The sequence below is a fragment of the Suncus etruscus genome, chromosome 5, assembly GCF_024139225.1.
Source record: "Suncus etruscus isolate mSunEtr1 chromosome 5, mSunEtr1.pri.cur, whole genome shotgun sequence".
Lineage (NCBI taxonomy): Eukaryota > Metazoa > Chordata > Mammalia > Eulipotyphla > Soricidae > Suncus > Suncus etruscus.
In genome coordinates this window covers 84,333,371-84,354,897 of record NC_064852.1, presented here as the reverse complement: position 1 = coordinate 84,354,897, position 21,527 = coordinate 84,333,371, and the positions used below count along the sequence as shown (strand labels likewise).

Below are 21,527 nucleotides of genomic sequence, written 5' to 3'. Positions count from 1 at the left end.
TTCACCTATGAACATTTTCTACCACCAATGTCCCCAGTTTCCCTCCCAACCTCTCCCCATTATTGCCCTCTCTTCTCTCTCTCTCTCTCTCTCTCTCTCTCTCTCTCTCTCTCTCATTTTCTTTTTAGACACTGTGGTTTGCACTATTGTTAATGAAGGGTACTATGCATATCACTTTTTCTTTGCATGTATCCATTTATTTTCCAGAGTGACCAGTTCCAACTATCATTGTCATATTGGTTCTTTTATATGTTTTAACTGAAAGTTTATTCTCTTTGCTCTTTTAGTTCAAGCGGGCTCACTTAACTCTTTATCAGAGAATCAGAACAGATTAAGAAATGGGAAAAAAATATGGCTTAGAGGTTTGCAGTTGCAGTGCTAAGGTCAGACCCTTGAGGTTTAGTTGAGAGTCAGGTTCCTAGTCATCCCATTGACAGATTTTCAGACTTATTCAGCCTGCCTCTTCTATGACAATTGATTCTGTGAATTATTATGCATTAAGATGTGAGTACCTTGTTATTTTTCTCAGTCTAGTCTGAAAATGATTTTGACAAGTTTTCTCATGGAACATAAGTTAAGGAGCTTGCAGATTAGCTGATCAAGAAATAAATGTGATGCGATTTAAATTTGAATTAGATGTTGCTATTGGAGCACCACAAGAAGATGACTTGCGGGGTGCTGTTTACATTTACAATGGCCGAGAAGATGGGATCTCATCTACCTTCTCACAGGTATGACACAAGCCTATTTCCAAAAGAATCAGTGACAGAAGCATCATTTTCATCTCTCGTGTTAATGTCGACTTGGATTTCTTGTTTATTTATTATTTATTTTGGTTTTTGGGTCACACCTGGCAGCACTCATGGGTTACTCCTGGCTCTATGCTCAGGAATTGCCCCCAGCAGGCTTGGGCCACCATATGGGATACCAGTATTCAAACCACTGTTCTTCTGCATGTAAGACAAATGCCCTACCTCCATGTTATCTCTTCGGCTCTGGATTTCTTTTATTTTTAATTTTTTTAATTTAAGTACAGTGGTTACAAGTTATTTATACTAGTTTTTTTCCACAGATAGTTGTTTATAATTGAATTATAGTCGTGCAATGTACAACAACCTTTACCAGAGTTCATTTCCTGTCACCAATGTCCATATTTTTTTCTCTCACCCTCTCTGTTGCCCTCTTCTCTCCCACCTGCCCACCCTGTCTGCTTCTGGGCCAGGGATGATTTTACATATCTTTCTCTCTTCTCTCTCTCTCTCTCTCTCTCTCTCTCTCTCTCTCTCTCCCTCTCTCTCTCTCCCTCTCTCTCTGTCTCTCTCTCCATTCTGACACTGTGGTTTGCACTACTGTTAATGAATGGGTGCCATGTATGTCCCTTTCAAAGTAGACCATTTTCTACTCTAACTGCACTCTCTGCTCTTTGTGGCAAGCTTCCTACCATGGACTGATGATCCTCTTAATCCTAATATCTATTTAAATTTGAGTTTCTTAATTTTCTCTTCCTGATGCGGAATAATATGTTTACCATTTCCTTTAGTCACATCTATGGTCTCATTTCTAAGCTCTTTAACAATGCTTTGATTTTTTTAAATTTTGGCCTTTTTTATGGAACAGGACACACCTAGTAGTTTTAAGGTGCTCAGGGCTTGCTCCTGACTCTGAGCTTGGGCATCATATGTGAAGTCAGGGATATAATCTGGGTTAGCCACATGCAAGGTAGGTGCCCTATACAGGGTTCTACAGTGCCCTGTACTATCTCTCCTGCTTCAGGATCTTGAATAATGCCCTGAAACTTTTTTCCTAATAAGTAAGAGCTCTGGTTCATTTTCATTCTTGTTTGTCTTCAACCTCCAAAAACATGTTCTCTTTATTTAATCAAATTTGTATTTGTGAGTACTAGTTATGCTATTCAAAACACACTATTTTTTTTTCAGTTAGCAGAGTATAATTATGAGGCACTTTTCTATAGTTCACAAAAAGGACACAGAAAGATTAGGGCTGGAGAGATAGCATAGCAGTAGGGAATTTGCCTTGCATGCAGCCGATCCAGGGCAAACATTGGATAGAATCCCGGCATCCCATATGGTCCCCCATGCCTTCCAGGAACTATTTCTGAGCACAGAGCCAGGAGTAACCTCTGAGCACCTCATGGTGTGACCCAAATACCAATAAATAAATAAATAAAATAAAGGACACAAAAAGAGAACATGCCCCCCTGATGCCCTGTGTTTGTTTCAGCAGAGCAGTAAGACTGTTCTGCTTTAAATTTGTATCTCTTATAAGCAACTCTCTTTTTTTTCCTTTATTTAAACATCTTTTTTTCTTCTTTATTTGAATATCTTGATTACATAAATTACATAAAGGTTTCAGTCATGTAAAGAACACCCCCCTTCACCAGTGCAACATTCCCACCACCAAGGTCCCAAATCTCCCTCCATCCCATCCCACTCCCACCTGTACTCCAGACAGGCTTTTCAGTTCCCTCATTCATTCACATGATTATGGTAGTTCTCTGTGTAGTTATTTCTATAACTGCACTCACCACTCTTTGTGGTGAGCTTCATGAAGTGAGCTGGAAGTTCCAGACCTCCTCTAATTGTCTCTGAGTATTGTTGCAAAAATGACTTTTATTTTTCTTAAAACCCATAGATGAGTGAGACTATTCTGCGTCTCTCTCTCTCTCCCTCTGACTTATTTCACTCAGCATGATAGATTCCATGTACATCCATGTATAGGAAATTTTACATTGGAAAAGTCAAAGGATTCTATTATACTTAAAGACAACATATGCAGAGAAGAAAAGTTTTCCAAAGATACTTTTATGAAAACTTTGCCCAATACTATTCCTTTTGCTGAGGCAAAATACATATTGTTGCTATGTATTTAATATTATAGGTATATACTTATATAATAAGAAATAATGATTCTTTAAGAATAGCCTGATACTGCTGATCAATATCTGGTCATGAAATTAAACACAGAACATGATGCTTATTTTTAAATCTGAGTAATTTCCCTGATTCAATGTTAATATGTACCTAAAATACTACTGTGAAAGATATCTAAGCCAATATGGTCAAAATAAAAATTATAAAAAAAAATCCGAGTAATCATGAAACAATTCCCACTGTCAGATTTTTGCAAACTTTTTGTGTGGTATTTCATTTTGGTCAGGGAAATAACTTCAAACCTGAAAGAAAACTCACTCAGAGGGAACAAGATTGTTTTATAATATTTGTGACTTATTTCTTTTGTTCACAAAATAGTTTTTCAAGTCAAAAATAGATGTTAACTGGCCACCTCCATCTGGGAACTTTTTTCTTAGACAGAAGTATTTGACATAACTAAAATACCTTGCTAATAAATGTGTCAGTGTGAGAAGACTTGTTATTTAACTGTACCATTGCTTCTCTGGAAAATTTTGAGACAGTATTTACTTCCTTCTAACTTATTTATTTTTAGAGAATTGAAAGCATTCAGATCAGCAACTCTCTAAGTATGTTTGGACAATCTATATCTGGACAAATTGATGCAGATAACAATGGATATGTAGGTGCGTATAAAACTATTCTGTAAATTGGAATAACTGAAGAGTTATAATCTATTAATTTTTAGGTAAGAGCTCTTTTGAAGTTAAGGAGAAATGAAAAATGATCAAGTAACTATTGAGCTTTGCACTGTTAGTTTCTTAATGTCGCATTTCTTTCCTAGAGAAATAAAGCACCAATGAAAATAAATCAAACCATAATGAAGATTTAAAAAAAAAAGACTTTGGTGCTTATTTTAAGGGAGAATTTTTTAGGTGACTGTTGCTGATCCAAAAATGAAGTAGTTTTTATAAATTCATTCTTATAATTTTATCATGAAATTTACATTTATAATTTAAAGGAATAATATTATCATAAATGAATTGATTCAGACAAATGAGGTCAGAATCTAGTTTCATGAACATTATTTTGTAATTAATTTTCTTTAAGTACTGTTTTGATGTAGTTAAAAGGTGATACATGTATTTATGGATAAAAAGTAATTCTCTGACTAATGATGATCATTAATTTGTGTTGTTTTTATCTTTCAGATATAGCAGTTGGTGCTTTCCGATCTAATTCTGCTATTTTGCTAAGGTAAGTTGATATATTTTATTGCTTAATGATAACTATGTTTAATTACAAATGATGGGATAAATTGTTTTCTTTATTTAAACATCTTGATTACATAAATGATTGTGATTAGGTTTTAGTCATGTAAAGAACACCCCCTTCATCAGTACAACATTCCCACCACCAATGTCCCAAATCTTCCTCCATCCCACCCCAGCCCCACATGTACACCAGACAGGCTTTAAAGTTCCCTCATTCATTCACATGATTATGGTAGTTCTATGTGTAGTTATTTCTATAACTGCATTCACCACTCTTTGCGGTGAGCTTAATGAAGTGAGCTGGAAGTTCCATCCCTCTTCTCATTGTCTCTGAGTATTGTTGAAAAATTACTTTTATTTTTCTTAAAACCCATAAATGAGTGAGACTATTCTGTATCTCTCACTCTCTCCCACTGACATATTTCACTCAGCATGATAGATTCCATGTACATCCATGTATAGGAAAATGTCATTACTTCATCTCTCCTGATGGCTGCATAATATTCCATTGTGTATATGTACCACAGTTTCTTTAGCCATTCGTCTGTTGAAGGGCATCTTGGTTGTTTGAAGAGCCTGGCTAATTGTGAATAGTGCTGCAATAAATATAGGTGTGAGGAAGGGGTTTTTGTATTGTATTCTTGTGTTCTTAGGGTATATCCCTAGGAGTGGAATAGCTGGATCGAATGGGAGCTCAATTTCTAGATTTTGGAGGAATCTCCATATCGCTTTCCATAGAGGTTGGACTAGACAGCATTCCCACCAGCAGTGGATAAGAGTTCCTTTCTCTTCACATCCCTGCCAGCACTGATTGTTCTCATTCTTTGTGATGTATGTTAATCTCTGTAGTGTGAGATGGTATTTCATCGTTGTTTTGATTTGCATCTTCCTGATGATCAGTGATGAGGAGCATTTTTTCATGTGGCTTTTGGCCATTTGTATTTATTTTTTTTATCAAAGTGTCTATTCATTTCTTCTCCCCATTTTTTGATGGGATTAGATGTTTTTTTTCTTATAAAGTTCTGTCAGTGCCCTGTATATTTTACATATTAGCCCCTTATCTGATGGGTGTTGGGTAAATAGTTTCGATGGGAGAAATTTTTAAAATCAGTATTAGTGATGTTCTTTTGGTATCCTGAGATTTAATTATGGAAATTTAGGATACAAGGAAAGATTTATTTTTATAAAGATTGTACATTTTACAAAGACATATTCGAGTCATCAAAGTAGAAATGTAAATAAAGCTTTTGTTGATATATGCACAGAGAATAATTGAGTAAATATGTATTTATGAAATTACTTGGTCAGTGGAAATGACAAAACAATGCTCATAAGAATAAATTATTCAAGCTCCTGTTTTCCCTGAAACACATATCTCATTTGCTTGTTTCTGTGTTGTTTTTTTTTCTTTTTATTTCTACTCTTGAGAAACTCATGCTCTCTCTCTCTCTCTCTCTCTCTCTCTCTCTCTCTCTCTCTCTCTCTCTCTCTCTCTCTTCTCATATTTTGGACCATGGGCTATGCCCAGGAGTACTCACAGGTTACTCCTGGCTTTATACTCAGGAATTGCTCCTGGCAGGCTCAGGCTACCATAAGGGTATACTGAGGATCAAACCATGTGCTGAGCAAGTGTCTACCTACTGTTGTATTTCTCTGCCACCTGCCACCATGTTCTCTCTTGTACATACATTTCTTCTTTTTCTTTCCCTCACATCTTTCTAAAGAAAGTTTTATTTGATAAAAACCCACCTTGTTTCACTAAAAGATTTTTTGCTATAATTAAGATTGCTAATGTTCTACTTCTTTCTTAGGACAAGGCCTGTGGTGATTGTTGAAGCTTCTTTAAACCATCCCGAGTCAATAAACAGAACCAATTTTGACTGTGTTGAAAATGGATTACCATCTGTATGCATGGATCTAAATCTATGTTTCTCATATAAGGGCAAAGAGGTGCCAGGTTATATAGGTAAGAATGCCTTATTAAATGAATGCTTCATACTGCTCTTCGTTCATGAATCTCCTTATCCTCTTTGGAGTTTTCACTATTTTCTCTATGGGTATCTTCTTTAGAGCAGAAGAGATATGCCTTGCTTCCACATCTTCTGGATTATCATATTTTTCTTGAGTGACTGGGGCACATTATGGCTATAGTTGTTTAGAAATCATGGCAAGAAGAAAGCAGGAATGTCACTTCCTATCTGTTTAAGGTGAACTAAGTGAGTTAATCTTTAAAATATTGTTTGAACAGAAAGAGTACCATGCTTTTTCTCTATTTTACTGGGCTTCATTGGAATTAGCCTTAATTAGAAGGCCAAATGTACACTGGTGAAGGATGTCATACATTGTATGATGAACTCAATCATGTACAACTGTAGAAAAAACTGTAATATGAAAAACCTGTATTATGAACAACCTTGTAACCACACTGTTTAAATATTTTTTAAAAGGTCTAAAAAGGAGACAATTATTTTTCTCATATTCTATTTTATTTTAGTTATTGAATATGTTTATAGAGTCTATATTCTTATTTACAATAATTCAGCTCCTGAAACCCATAAATATTTTCCTATATGTAGCCAATTTTCTGCTATCTGCTATGGAGAATGTGGCTTTACATAGTTCATCTAAAATTGTGGCTAACCCAAATTATACTTATATATACATATATATATATATACATAGCTTTGTTATTATTTATTTTTCCTAACAGGTCTAATATCCTGATTATGTTACATTTAAGGTACTAGTAGAATAACTATTAATGAAACTAAACTAAGGTCGGAGAAAGTATATTTAAATTTATCACTGGGATATTAATGAGTTGCAAAACTTATGAGACTACAAAAGATACCTTTAGTCTCAATGTCATGGAGTGTTTTACCTATGTGTTGTTCTATATACCTTATGGTATCAGGTCTGATATCAAGGTCTTTAATCCATTTGAATTTTACCTTTGTACATGATGTTAACTGGGGGTCTATGTTTGCTTTTTTGCAAGTGGCTAACCAGTGCTGCCAGCACCAGTTGTTGAAGAGGTTTTCCCTGCTTCACTTAGGATTTCTTGCTCCTTTGTCAAAAATTAGGTGATTGTATGTCCCGGGAACATTGTCTGAGAACTCAAGCCTATTCCACTGATCTGAGGGTCTGTCTTTATTCTAATACCATGCTGTTTTGATAACTATTACTTTATAGTACAGTTTGAAGTTGGGGAAAGTAATGCGTCCCATTTTCCTTTTAGAGGTTTCCATCTTAATTAGTCCATAAATATGGCAAGGATCTGATATTTCTACTTTTGATCTAACTCATTTTTATTTTCTTTTTAAATTTTTTGATTTATGGACCTCAATCTAGTGGTGCTCAGGGCTTAATTCTAGCATATTGCTCAAGAATTACACCTTGCTGCGTTCAGCAGAACATACCAGATGCTGGGAATTGAAACCAGATTAGCTATGTACAAGACAATTTAAAACCAGTGGTTGTGATACTGCTAATTTCACTATGAGAAGATTTTTCTTAAATATTAGAAAAAATATATTAAACTCATAAGTTACCAAAGCATTGTTACAAAATCATGCTTTATAATTCCATAAAATGACTTCTTGGAAGAATTAATTCACATGGTAAGTGTATTTGATAAAACCAAGGCATCTTGCCTCTTATTATAAGTAGATTTTTTATTTAATTTTTTACTTTTGTGTCTAAACTCAGGGTGATGAATTTATAGATAGCTATTATAGTAGCAATTTTTCTCTGAGGTGTAATGACTCTCAGTTATTAAAATTTTGAAGTAAATTTATCTGGGCTGTATTTTCTAAGTAAAAAGAAGGTTAAGAACATCTTCAAAGTTGTAGGAGTAATATATGTTAATTTTACATTTCCTTGAAAAAAGTAGAAATAACCCAGAAAAGTATGTTAGTCCTAAAATATATCACTTCAGGAATTAAATATCACATGAATTTTAGCTCTTTTTTTTGGTTTTTGGGTCACACCCGGCAGTGCTCAGGGGTTACTCCTGGCTGTCTGCTCAGAAATAGCTCCTGGCAGGCACTGGGGACCATATGGGACACTGGGATTCGAACCAACCACCTTTGGTCCTAGATCGGCTGTTTGCAAGGCAAATGCTGCTGTGCTATCTCTCCGGGCCCGAATTTTAGCTCTTATAAATAAGATCCGTTTTAGAAGTTTCAAGAAATCATTCACTTCTCTTTGTAAGATTTGGTTGTTGTAATATTTTGGGTTGATTTAAAAATATTTTCATGTTTTATTTTTTCTTTGCATATTTAAGATCTCCTTTCACACATATTTATTATATCAGATGTGAAATAAGTTCTTACCCAGAATATTGAGAAATGCCTATATTTATAATTTTCACAATTGAGCACTGGTAGGTCATGCATGAAATACAAGACAAAAAGACTAATTGTGTTTATTAACTGGAAAAAAAAAGAGACATCTTTGAGTAAACTTTATAGTCTTAATTTTGAACTATGTATTCATTTTGCATAAAAATCAGTACATCAAAGGAATAATAACAACACCGCAGAAACAAAGGAAAATAAAACTAACAATATAGAAAATCATATATGTAACTACAGAAAGAAGAGCTATTTCAAGTGACAACAGAGTGTCTTAGTCCTTATACTCTGTTAGAGTATATGTTGAAAAAGAAATAATGAACTCAGATCTGAGATTATACACGGAACTTTTAAATTAATATACAATGATGGTATTGAAGTTTTGAAACATTTACATGTAGAAATATGGGGTAAATAATTAAAGTTAAAAATTAGAAATTCAGAAGTAACTTTAATTTTTTATTTGTAGGGTTTTGATATTGGCATTTTAAAAATAATTTCTTATTTGAGATCCAGGCTAATATTTTAAAGCTATCTAAGAGGTGCAGGAGAGATAGCACAGCAGTAGGGCATTTGTGGCCGACCCAGGAGGGACCAGGTTCGATTCCCAATATCCCATATGGTCTGCCAGCCTGCCAGGGGTGATTTCTGAGTGCAGATTCAGGAATAACCCCTGATAACCTCTGGGTATGGCCCTAAAACCAATAATAAATAAGTAAATTATGTTTTAAAAAATAAAGCTATTTAACAACCAATGTCAGATATTTATAGCATGCTATGTAACTTTTATTAATAAAAATAATTGCTTTTAGATACTTCTGTTAATTATGATTCTCTTTATATCTTTTGCAGTTTTATTCTATAATATGAGTCTGGATATGAACCGAAAGGCGGAGACCCCAGCCAGGTTTTACTTTTCCTCCAATGGAACTTCTGATGTGATAACAGGAAGCATAAAAGTATCAAGCAAAAGAGCTAACTGTCAAACCCATCAAGCATTTATGCGGGTAATTTCAACTAATTTTTATTAATGAGTGTATGAACTTCAATATAGCACAGTAATCACCTTATTACTCTTTTATACTTTTATTATTTTTGGGAGCCCAGGCAATGTGCAGGGGACACAGGATTACTTGTAGTGATAGTTGACACTTTACAATGGGAGCCTGAATATGTATTGTTGCCTGAATTGTGTGATGCAAGGATTTCCCAGGCTACCCTACATTACAAGGCTTGTGGAGTTCCTCTAGGACCTTCCCTGGTGATGCTCTGGACTACAGCCTTGATGCTCAAGTGCCCATATGGCACTGAGAATCAAAGCCTGGTTTGGACAAATGCTAGGTGTATGCCCTAACTGCCATGCAATCTATCTCCCAGGCCTGAATTTTTTTTACCTATTTATATTTTTGTTTTTCTGTTCTTAGTTATAGGTTTGTTCAGAAATGTATATAAATTATTCTGCTGAACCTAAGATAAATTCTGTGGTAGGGTTTTGGGGGAGTAGGAGAATAAGTGAGAAAATTGTTTTTTTAAAAATATGACTTTGTCAGAGCAGAATCCAGCATGGCTGCTTTGGGATTTTATCTTTGTTTCCATGCCAGCATTGCTGGTGCTGTCAGAGGGAACCTGCACTGTGTGAATGTGGTGGTGGGTGGAGGTCATCCTTGGATCAGGACAATGGCTCTCAGACTCATTTGCCCGATATCCTGTCAAGCATTGGAACATATGTATTTCTTTTATCAAAACATTCATTCCCAAACTTTAATATTATATTATTATGATCATGATTATTATTATTTACAATGGTCAAATTTTATCAAATGAAACAGTGCAGGTCTTTTTCACTAGGGAATAGTGTATCTCATCAAAAATCTATTGACAGAAAAAAAGCCGAAGTACTCTCTGGATTCCTTTTTGAAATTTCAGATTGTAATCTCAATTTAAAACTCAATTTTCTTTATATTTTCTAAGAAAATGCAAACAAGCATCACAACTCCAGTACTACAGTATACTATTAAGTAAGAAGAGTATAACTCAGGTGTTATTTTCCTTTAAAAGTTTTATTGCTAGAACAAAGCATTAGAGGTTGAGAGCTAAAAGTGCAAATGAGACTAATATAACCATCATTTATATGGTAGAGATTTAAAAAGGTATTTTTTTAAATACTACTAAGACTCACTTTTACTTAGGTTAGACAGTTTTAGAGATTAATATTGGTACATTTGACAGCAATAAGAGGAAAATAACTAATGCAATAGTGGGAACGGAATTAGAAATTTCATAAGGAAGCATATTGTGTTAAATATGTGTAAATGGAGCAAATTATTTTGATTTATCTAGTCTCAGGATTTTTGGCATTGTTCCTTTGATGAAGGGTTCATCAAATGTAGACTTTTCATGTAATAAATTGACAGTAGACATGACAGTTTGCTATAAGTATCCACATATGTTGAACATACACTTTTACTGTCACCCTGTTACCATTGTCCACAGTTGTAGTTCATAGCCATTGACTTTGAACCTTGTCTTTTAAGCAAAATCATTTAGTTCTGTGAGTGCTACATATTTGAAACTGTAAAAAAAATGTTTAAGGGTGCTTCTTCCAGTATTTTTTCTCTTTTGTGTCATTTTGCTTCTGTTGGGACATAGTTAAAACACATATATAGAATGAGTAAAAGCTAATTCATGTCTCTCACTTTTCTCAGTGTGAATTTAAGTCAAGAATTTTTATATACTAGTCTGATGTTGCAGAGAGGCATAGTTTTTTGACATGTGGTTGATATATCTTTAACCCATGAATCAATAACACAAAATTCTAGGAGCAGCTGCCTTTACCTTGAATTTTGTCATTTATGAAGACACAGAAATAGAATGATTGCTTTTCCCTCAAGGAAAAGCATTCCAAAGCATTAGCACTGCTGTGATTCTCTATAGTCTGAAAATATAGGACATCTAACTAAAGTATTCTACATATTTAATAATAAAAGAAAATTAAGAGGTTTGGTTGTCAGGCTGCCTGGATTGCTCCTCTCTTTCATAAAACATGTGCATCATTAATAGATAATCTGCATATGCATTCTCCCTCAGCACTCCTTACAGTGCAGTGAGATGACAATATAATTATGTGCTCAGGCTTGAGTCCTCACCTCTTAGCAGACTCCCCGCTTGCTGCTTGGCCACTCTAGCCTTATATACTTGTTTCTGTTGGGCACATTTCTCAATACCACTACCATTTACCTATATATACAATTCTGTAAATATTTAATACCTGCATTGTGGAAGTTTGAGACACTTGTACAGAAAAGTGAGTAGAGCATGAAAATATTACTATCCTTAGGGATCAGAGCCCTAAACACTTCCAGGTATTACCTCTACCCCCCAAAAATAAATGACTAATCTTATATAGCAATATAATCTAATTGTTGAGACAAGCAAAACTATGATATTAAAGTGTAAATTTTCAGCATTTTAGGAGCCAGTGATGGTAAAAAAAAATAAACAGAATATAGAAAATTGTGCAGCTTTATGGATGGAATGTTGGCCTCCATCGTAGATAAATTGAATGAATGAGGAAGTTAGCCTTGTAGAACCCAAAGACAGTAGTTCTCAACTTTTCTATGAAATGACATCACTAGGAGGGCTGTTGATACTAACATTTCTGGGTTCTAAATGAGTGAGGCTAAGAATTTGCTTTTTCAACAGTATTCTCAGAGATGCTTATGCTACTGACTTGAGAACCATATCTTGAAAATTTCTGATCTAAGATTATATTCCAAGAGAAAGAAAGCTGGGCAACACTAAATGCTTCAGAGAAAGACTATTACTATTTGTTCAAAGACCAATGAGGAGACCAGATTAGGTAAGGAATGTGAACCAGGAGCAAGTAGTGGAAGTGAGATCTATTGTTGAGCCTGGCAAAGAGAAGTGCATGATCTGATTTTCTTTTTACAAAGAGAAGTGCTGTACACTGGATTCGATATTGAGGCTAGACAGTAAGTACCAGCGTTTGACCAAAAAAAAAAAAAAAAAGATGAAGCTGAGCGATAATGGCTCCAATGAAGACAGGAATAGTGGATATGGTGAAAAATAGTTGAAGATAGTTTCTGTACAATTTGCAAACAAATCAATGTGTTCATTAAAGCAAGAAAGGCCCAAGGATGATTCCAGGATCTTTAGCCAGGCAACTCTAACAATGCAGTTTTTGTCAATAGACATAATTTGCAAGGGAAACAGCTTTGCGGTAGGAAATTCTGGAATTCAGTTGTAAAGCTGTCAAGCTAGAGAGACCTATTTTACTTTCAAGTATAAATTTAAGTTAAGCATTTTTATATATGAGTTTGATGTTGTAAAGAGGCATAGATCTTTGGCATGTGGTTGATAAATCTTACTGATATATCGAGGATTATCAAAAAAGAGCCAAAGAAGAGTCAATGCCTGTACTCTGGGGACTACATTAAGAGACTGGAGAAAAGATAAGGCTTATAAAAAAGGAAACTGATAAGCTTATAAGTAATGAATAAAAAAATAAATTTTGTAGCACTCCTGAAAGTGAGGTGATGACATAGAGTCAAAAGAAGCAAGGGTGATAAGGCTTTTAATTCTGCTTAATTGATCAAATGCCTACAGAAATCTCATTGTTAAATGTAGCATTATTGAGATCATTAGATGATTTTGACAACAATTTTTTAGGAAAAATTTTCTGTACTATGGGAAAAAGAAAAGAGAAATTGGACAGATAATGTAGGGTATACTTTCACAAAGTTTTGCTCCAAAGAGGTAGAGATAGGAATTAGCATCTGATCAGAGAGGTAAACTGAATTTCTTATTTTAAGATATGAGACATAACATGATTTTATATTTCTTTTTTATTTTATTTTATTGTAACTATATCCTCATTCTGAATTGATTTATTCTTTTTTTTATCTTTCTTTTTTTAATTTATTTAAACACCTTAATTACATACATGATTGTGTTTGGGTTTCAGTCATGTAAAGAACACCACCCATCACCAGTGCAACATTCCCATCACCAATGTGCCAAGTCTCCCTTCTCCCCACCCGACCCCCGCCTGTACTCTAGACAGGCTCTCTATTTTCCTCATACATTCTCATTATTAGGACAGTTCAAAATGTAGTTATTTCTCTAACTAAACTCATCACTCTTTGTGGTGAGCTTCCTGAGGTGAGCTGGAACTTCCAGCTCTTTTCTCTTTTGTGTCTGAAAATTATTATTACAAGGGTGTCTTTCATTTTTCTTAAAACCCATGGATGAGTGAGACCATTCTGCATTTTTCTCACTCTCTCTGACTTATTTCACTCAGCATAATAGATTCCGTGTACATCCATGTATAGGAAAATTTCATGACTTCATCTCTCCTGACAGCTGCATAATATTCCATTGTGTATATGTACCACAGTTTCTTTAGCCATTCATCTGTTGAAGGGCATCTTGGTTGTTTCCAGAGTCTTGCTATGTTAAATAGTGCTGCAATGAATATAGGTGTAAGGAAGGGGTTTTTGTATTGTATTTTTGTGTTCCTAGGGTATATTTCTAGGAGTGGTATAGCTGGATCGTATGGGAGCTCGATTTCCAGTTTTTGGAGGAATCTCCATATCGCTTTCCATAAAGGTTGAACTAGACGGCATTCCCACCAGCAGTGGATAAGAGTTCCTTTCTCTCCACATCCCCGCCAACACTGTTTATTCTCATTCTTTGTGATGTGTGCCATTCTCTGAGGTGTGAGGTGGTATCTCATCGTTGTTTTGATTTGCATCTCCCTGATGATTAGTGATGTGAAACATTTTTTCATGTGTCTTTTGGCCATGTGTATTTCTTCTTTGTCAAAGTGTCTGTTCATTTCTTCTCCCCATTTTTTGATGGGGTTAGATGTTTTTTTCTTGTAAATTTCTGTCAGTGCCTTGTATATTTTGGAGATTAGCCCCTTATCTGATGGGTATTGGGTGAATAGTTTCTCCCACTCAGTGGGTGGCTCTTGTATCCTGGGCACTATTTCCTTTGAGGTGCAGAAGCTTCTCAGCTTAATATATTCCCATCTGTTAATCTCTGCTTTCACTTGCTTGGAGAGTGCAGTTTCCTCCTTGAAGATGCCTGTAATGTCCTGGAGTGTTTTGCCTATGTGCTGTTCTATATATCTTATGGTTTGGGGGCTGATATCGAGGTCTTTAATCCATTTGGATTTTACCTTTGTACATGATGTTAGCTGGGGGTCTAAGTTCAATTTTTTGCAAGTGGCTATCCAATTGTGCCAACACCACTTGTTGAAGAGGCTTTCCCTGCTCCATTTAGGATTTCCTGCTCCTTTATCAAAAATTAGGTGGTTGTATGTCTGGGGAACATTTTCTGAGTATTCAAGCCTATTCCACTGATCTGAGCACCTGTCCTTATTCCAATACCATGCTGTTTCGATAACTATTGCTTTGTAGTACAGTTTAAAGTTGGGGAAAGTAATTCCTCCCATATTCTTTTTCCCAATGATTGCTTTAGCTATTCGAGGGTGTTTATTGTTCCAAATGAATTTCAAAAGTGTCTGATCCACTTCTTTAAAGAATGACATGGGTATCTTTAGAGGGATGGCATTAAATCTGTATAATGCCTTGGGGAGTATTGCCGTTTTGATGATGTTAATCCTGCCAATCCATGAGCAGGGTATGCGTTTCCATTTCCGTGTGTCCTCTCTTATTTCTTGGAGCAGAGTTTTATAGTTTTCCTTGTATAGGTCCTTCACATATTTAGTCAAGTTGATTCCAAGATATTTGAGTTTGTGTGGCACTATTGTGAATGGGGTTGTTTTCTTAATGTCCATTTCATCCTTATTACTATTGGTGTATAGAAAGGCCATTGATTTTTGTGTGTTAATTTTGTAGCCTGCCACCTTGCTATATGAGTCTATTGTTTCTAGAAGCTTTCTGATAGAGTCTATAGGGTTTTCTAAGTAGAGTATCATGTCATCTGCAAACAGTGAGAGCTTGACTTCTTCCTTTCCTATCTGGATTCCCTTGATATCCTTTTCTTGCCTAATCGCTATAGCAAGTACTTCCAGTGTTATGTTGAATAGGAGTGGTGAGAGAGGGCAGCCTTGTCTTGTGCCAGAATTTAGAGGGAAGGCTTTTATTTTTTCTCCATTGAGGATAATATTTGCCACTGGCTTGTGGTAGATGGCCTTCACTATATTGAGAAAGGTTCCCTCCATTCCCATCTTGCTGAGAGTTTTGATCAAGAATGGGTGTTGGACCTTGTCAAATGCTTTCTCTGCATCTATTGATATGATCATGTGGTTTTTATTTTTCTTGTTGTTGATGTTGTGTATTATGTTGATAGACTTACGGATGTTAAACCATCCTTGCATTCCTGGGATGAAACCTACTTGATCGTAGTGGATGATCTTCTTTTTTTTTTTTTTTTTTTTTTTTTTTTGGTTTTTGGGCCACACCCTGTGACGCTCAGGGGTTACTCCTGGCTATGCACTCAGAAGTTGCTCCTGGCTTCTTGGGGGACCATATGGGACGCCGGGGGATCGAACCGAGGTCCGTCCTAGACTAGCGCAGGCAAGGCAGGCACCTTACCTCCAGCGCCACCGCCCGGCCCCGGATGATCTTCTTAATGAGGTATTGAATCCTATTTGCCAGGATTTTGTTGAGGATCTTTGCATCTGCATTCATCAGTGATATTGGTCTGTAATTTTCTTTTTTGGTAGCGTCTCTGTCTGGTTTAGGTATCAAGGTGATGTTGGCTTCATAAAAGCTATTTGGGAGTGTTTCAACTTGTTCAATTTCATGAAAGAGTCTTGCCAGGATTGGTAGTAGTTCCTCTTGGAAAATTTGATAGAATTCATTAGTGAATCCATCTGGGCCTGGGCTTTTGTTTTTGGGCAGACTTTTGATTACCATTTTTATTTCATCAATGGTGATGGGGGTGTTTAGATATGCTACATCCTCTTCTTTCAACCGTGGAAGATTATAAGAGTCCAAGAATTTATCCATTTCTTCCAGGTTCTCATTTTTATTGGCATAGAGTTTTTCAAAGTAGTTTCAGATTACCCTTTGAATCTCTGTCATATCAGTAGTGATCTCTCCTTTTTCATTCCTAATACGAGTTATCAAGTTTCTCTCTCTCCCTTTCTTTGTTAGGTTTGCCAGTGGTCTATCAATCTTGTTTATTTTTTCGAAGAACCAACTTCTGCTTTCGTTGATCTTTCGGATTGTTTTTTGGGTTTCCACTTCGTTGATTTCTGCTCTCAGCTTTGTTATTTCCTTCTGTCTTCCTATTTTTGGGTCCTTTTGTTGAGTACTTTCTAGTTCTATTAGCTGTGTCATTAAGCTACTCAGGTAAGCTCCTTCTTCCTTCCTGATGTGTGCTTGCAAAGCTATAAATTTTCCTCTCAGTACTGCTTTTGCTGTGTCCATAAGTTCTGATAGTTTGTGTCTTTATTGTCATTTGTTTCCAGGAACCTTTTATTTCCTCCTTGATTTCATCTCGGGCCCACTGGTTATTGAGTATGAGGCTGTTTAACTTCCAGGTGTTAAAGTGTTTCTTCTGAGTCCCTTTGGAGTTCACAAATAATTTCAGAGCCTTGTGGTCAGCGAAGGTAGTCTGCAAAATTTCTATCCTCTTGATCTTATGGAGGTATGTTTTATGTGTCAGCATGTAGTCTATCCTGGAGAATGTACCATGTACATTGGAGAAGAATGTGTATCCAGGTTTCTGGGGATGAAGTGTCCTATATATATCCACTAGGTCTCTTTCTTCCATTTCTCTCCTCAGGTCTAGTATATTCTTGTTGGGTTTCAGTCTGGTTGACCTATGCAGTGTTGACAAAGCCGTGTTAAGGTCCCCCACAATTATTGTGTTGTTGTTGATATTATTTTTCAGATTTGTCCACGGTTGTATTAAATATTTTGCTGGCCCCTCATTCGGTGCATATATGTTTAGGAGAGTGAATTCTTCCTGCTCTACGTACCCCTTGATTAATATAAAATGTCCGTCTTTGTCCCTTACAACCTTCCTGAGTATAAAGTTTGCATTATCTGATATTAGTATGGCCACTCCAGCTTTTTTATGGGTGTTGTTTGCTTGGATAATTTTTCTCCAGCCTTTTATTTTGAGTCTATGTTTGTTCTGACTATTCAGGTGCGTTTCTTGTAGGCAGCAGAAGGTTGGATTGAGTTTTTTGATCCATTTAGCCACTCTGTGTCTCTTAACTGGTGCATTTAGTCCATTGACGTTGAGAGAAAGAATTGTCCTGGGATTTAACGCCATCTTTATTTCAAAATTTGGTGTGTCTTTTGGGTAGTCTTATCTTAGATTAGGTCTTTCAGTTTTTCTCTTAAGACTGGTTTTGTGTCTGTGAAGTTTCTGAGCTGTTTTTTGTCTGTGAAACCATGTATTCTTCCGTCAAACCGGAAAGTGAGTTTTGCTGGGTATAGTATTCTGGGTGAAGCATTCATTTCATTCAGTCTTGTCACAATATCCCACCACTGCTTTCTGGCATTGAGTGTTTCTGGTGACAGGTCTGCTGTAAATCTCAGGGAAGCTTGCTTGAACGTGATTACCCCTTTTGATCTTGCTGTTTTCAGAATTCTGTCTCTATCTGTGGGATTTGTCATTGTGACTAGGATGTGTCTTGGGGTGGTTTTTCTGGGGTCTCTTTTGGTTGGTACTCTTCGGGCTTGCAGGATTTGATCACATATATTCTTTAGCTCTGGAAGTTTCTCTTTAATGATGTTCTTGCCCGTTGATTCTTCCTGGAAATTTTCTTCCTGGGTCTCTGGGACTCCAATGATTCTTAATTTATTTCTGTTGATCTTATCATATACTTCTATTTTCATCTGTTCCCATTCTTTGACTAATTTTTCCATTGTCTGCTCATTTGCTTTAAGTTTTTTGTCCAATCTCTCCTGCTGTATGGAATTGTTATGTATCTCATCTTCCACAGCACCAAGTCTATTCTCAGCTTCTGATACCCTGTCCCAGAGCTTATCCATTTTGTCATTCACTTCGTTTACTGACTTTTTCAGTCCTGTTAGTTGACATGTTATTTCAGTTTGGAGTTTTGTAATTTCTGTCTTCATATTTTCTTGGTTCTTATTAGTGTTCTGTTCAACTCGATCCATGTTTTCTTGGAGATCTTTGAGCATCTTCCATATTGCTAGTCTAAAGTCCTTATCTGAGAGGTTGATTAGTTGGTTGGTCATTATCTGGTCCTCAGAATTGTCATCTTCATTCTCTATGTCTGATGCTGGCCTGCGTTGTTTCCCCATTGTCACACTTGTATTGTGGGTTTTTCTACGTGTTGTGGTGGTATTCATTGTCTATATGATGCAGGCAGCACACTCCTCTGGCTCCTCCCTTTCTGGATGGGCTGACTTGCCTCTAAGGGAGGGTAGTCCTCCATGGATGAAGCCTCACACTGGGTCAAATCTTAGGCCCGAGCATGCAACAGAGAAGACAGTCCGGAGAGAATTTTTGCTTCTGTGATATAGCGCCGTTCTTAATGTGATTTTTCCTTCTTGTTGCAATGGTGTTCTTCTCTTAGAAAGAGTGTATGGCCGCGTAGCTTCGCTACTCAGCCGTGCTCCGCTGGAGCCTCTTTTTGCCCCACTCGCAAGAGTTTCACGCAAGAGGACAGTAGACAGACATACTCACAGTTTTTCACAGTTGGGCCCCACTGGGCCGGTGTACTTTCGCGGATTTTCCCCGCCTGGTGTCACACACAGGGAGCCGGCTTTTGCAAAGCCTTGCCGGTTTTCATGCTCTGTAGCCCTTCCCTGAAAATGGCGTCTGGGCGAGCAGGTTTCTGGAGCCTCTTTTTGTCCCACTCGCAAGAGTTTCACGCAAGAGGACAGTAGACAGACATAGACAGGTCACACTCACAGTTTTTCACAGTTGGGCCTCACTGGGCCGGTGTACTTTCACGGATTTTCCCCGCCTGGTGTCACACACAGGGAGCCGGCTTTTGCAAAGCCTTGCCGGTTTTCATGCTCTGTAGTCCCTCCCTGAAAATGGCGTCTGGGCGAGCGAGGTTTCTTGAGCCTCTTTTTGCCCCACTCGCAAGAGTTTCACGCAAGAGGACAGTAGACAGACATAGATAGGTCACACTCACAGTTTTTCACAGTTGGGCCCCACTGGGCCGGTGTACTTTTGCGGATTTTCCCCGCCTGGTGTCCATGATTTTATATTTCAATAGAGTAAAGTACTTATGATACTGGTGCAAAGTTCTTGAAAATATTAGAGAGGTGGGATTAATTGAGAATGAAAGGAAGGGCCCAGTATAAGTATATTTTACTTCAGCCATCTGTGTATGTGTTCCCAGATGCTAGGTAGTTGTGATTAAGAGGACTTTGGAAGGTGTTTTCTAATTACTTTTACAGTTCAGTGGAAAAAGATTTAAATTTTCATGGGTAAGAATCGGGAGTAGTTGTAATTTGGGAAGAATATATTTAATTTTCTTCTAGGAGCTTAATATATAAAGTGTTTCATTTGGGAGAGAGAATTAGAGTGTGTTTACAATTAAGATGAGATTAGTCAGTGGGACTGTGAGGTTTTTTTCAACATTGCATCTAAACTTGAAAATTACAACTAATCAGAGCTGTGATTTATTAAGACAGTGAGGTAAAGGAGGGATAGTAAGTTGATGGCGGAGAGTGTGCAGGTGAAATATTTTATGTTTGTTAAGTTTAAGAAAGAAAAGGAGGGAAGATAACAGAAATTAAAATATGGAGGACAAATTGAATTCAGGGATATCAGTGGGATCAATAAATTATAAACCTATTTGAATTGAATATTAAAACTATTGATTAGAAAAATGTCATCAACATTACATGAGGAAAAATAAAATTTTGCTCATGTTCTTATGAAAATTTCGTCATTATCTTATAAAAATGAAAAGTTTTAAATTATCTATACACATAAAACCTATTGTATCTTTTGATCACAGAAGAGAATTAACAAAAAACAAATCTTACCATAAAACTCAAATTTATATTAAATATTTTCTTAAAATCTCCCATTTTTAATTTCATACACTGGATCTTCTTGTAATGTAGTGAATACATTTCAACAATTTCATAATCATCTGTATCACATACATGTAACAAGGACAGTATTGTTTAAACCTTGTTTAAACAAGGTTTTTTTATGTTTGCTAGATGTATCAGTTTTTCAATTCTGTTTAGTGTGCTAATATTTAACAGTATATTATTTTACTTGGTCAAACTTTGTTCTTCAGAAAATCAAAAGAAATTGGAAAAGTTATATTTTTTGTTTTGCTGTAAAAAAAACTCCATTGTATTTTAGATGTTTATATTTTTTCCAATCTTTAATTTAGTAATAGGGCCATAATATTAGTGAAGTTTTTGGCAAATAGAACTAAAATTTTTGTATTTAGAATTTACTAATGATTTCTCTTATATTAGAAATGGTTAACTTTTTATAACTGTATGTATCTTAACTTATATTATACATAATATATATCTTTTCCATTAAACATGACTTTTTTGTTTGTTTTTGGGCCTCACTTGGCTGCACTCAGGGATTACTCCTGGCTCTGAGCTCAAAAATTACTCCTGGCAGGCTCAGGGGACCATATGGGATGCCAGGAATCAAACCCGGGCCATTCCCAGGTTGGCCAATACAAGGCTACACAAGTGGCCTTACCACTGTGCTATCACTCCAGCCCTCATAAACATGACTTTTCTATATATGAAAAATCTTTCCCCTGAAAGTGAGAATAAGTCTATTTTTGCTATATTGAGTTTTATAATTTTATTACATTGTAAAGGTTTCTTAGGGTAAAATCTTAGAATGAAAGAAAGTTCTGAGGCTTTTTTAGTTGATAAAAATGTGATTAACAATTTTTAGCAGATTTTAGAAATATTGAAATAACATAGAAGTGAAATTTTTCTTAAGACTTATAGATATGTTTAGTTAGACTCAATGGAATAAATACTCATGGATGGCTGAGGAGGGAAATAGATTTAAAAAAATGGATAATAAATGAAGTAAGAGGATTC

The 21,527-nt window shown here is 36.1% G+C and overlaps 1 protein-coding gene across 1 annotated transcript in view; it reads left to right on the top strand.

The window, feature by feature from the left end:
• ITGA4 (integrin subunit alpha 4) overlaps window positions 1–21,527 on the top strand; it is a 93,321-nt gene that overhangs the window by 32,193 nt on the left and 39,601 nt on the right. The window contains exons 11-15 of the mRNA XM_049772871.1: window positions 637–731; window positions 3,466–3,556; window positions 4,082–4,127; window positions 5,956–6,110; window positions 9,352–9,506. Of these exons, the coding sequence (XP_049628828.1) occupies window positions 637–731; window positions 3,466–3,556; window positions 4,082–4,127; window positions 5,956–6,110; window positions 9,352–9,506 (542 nt within the window). The remainder of the gene's footprint in view (window positions 1–636; window positions 732–3,465; window positions 3,557–4,081; window positions 4,128–5,955; window positions 6,111–9,351; window positions 9,507–21,527) is intronic.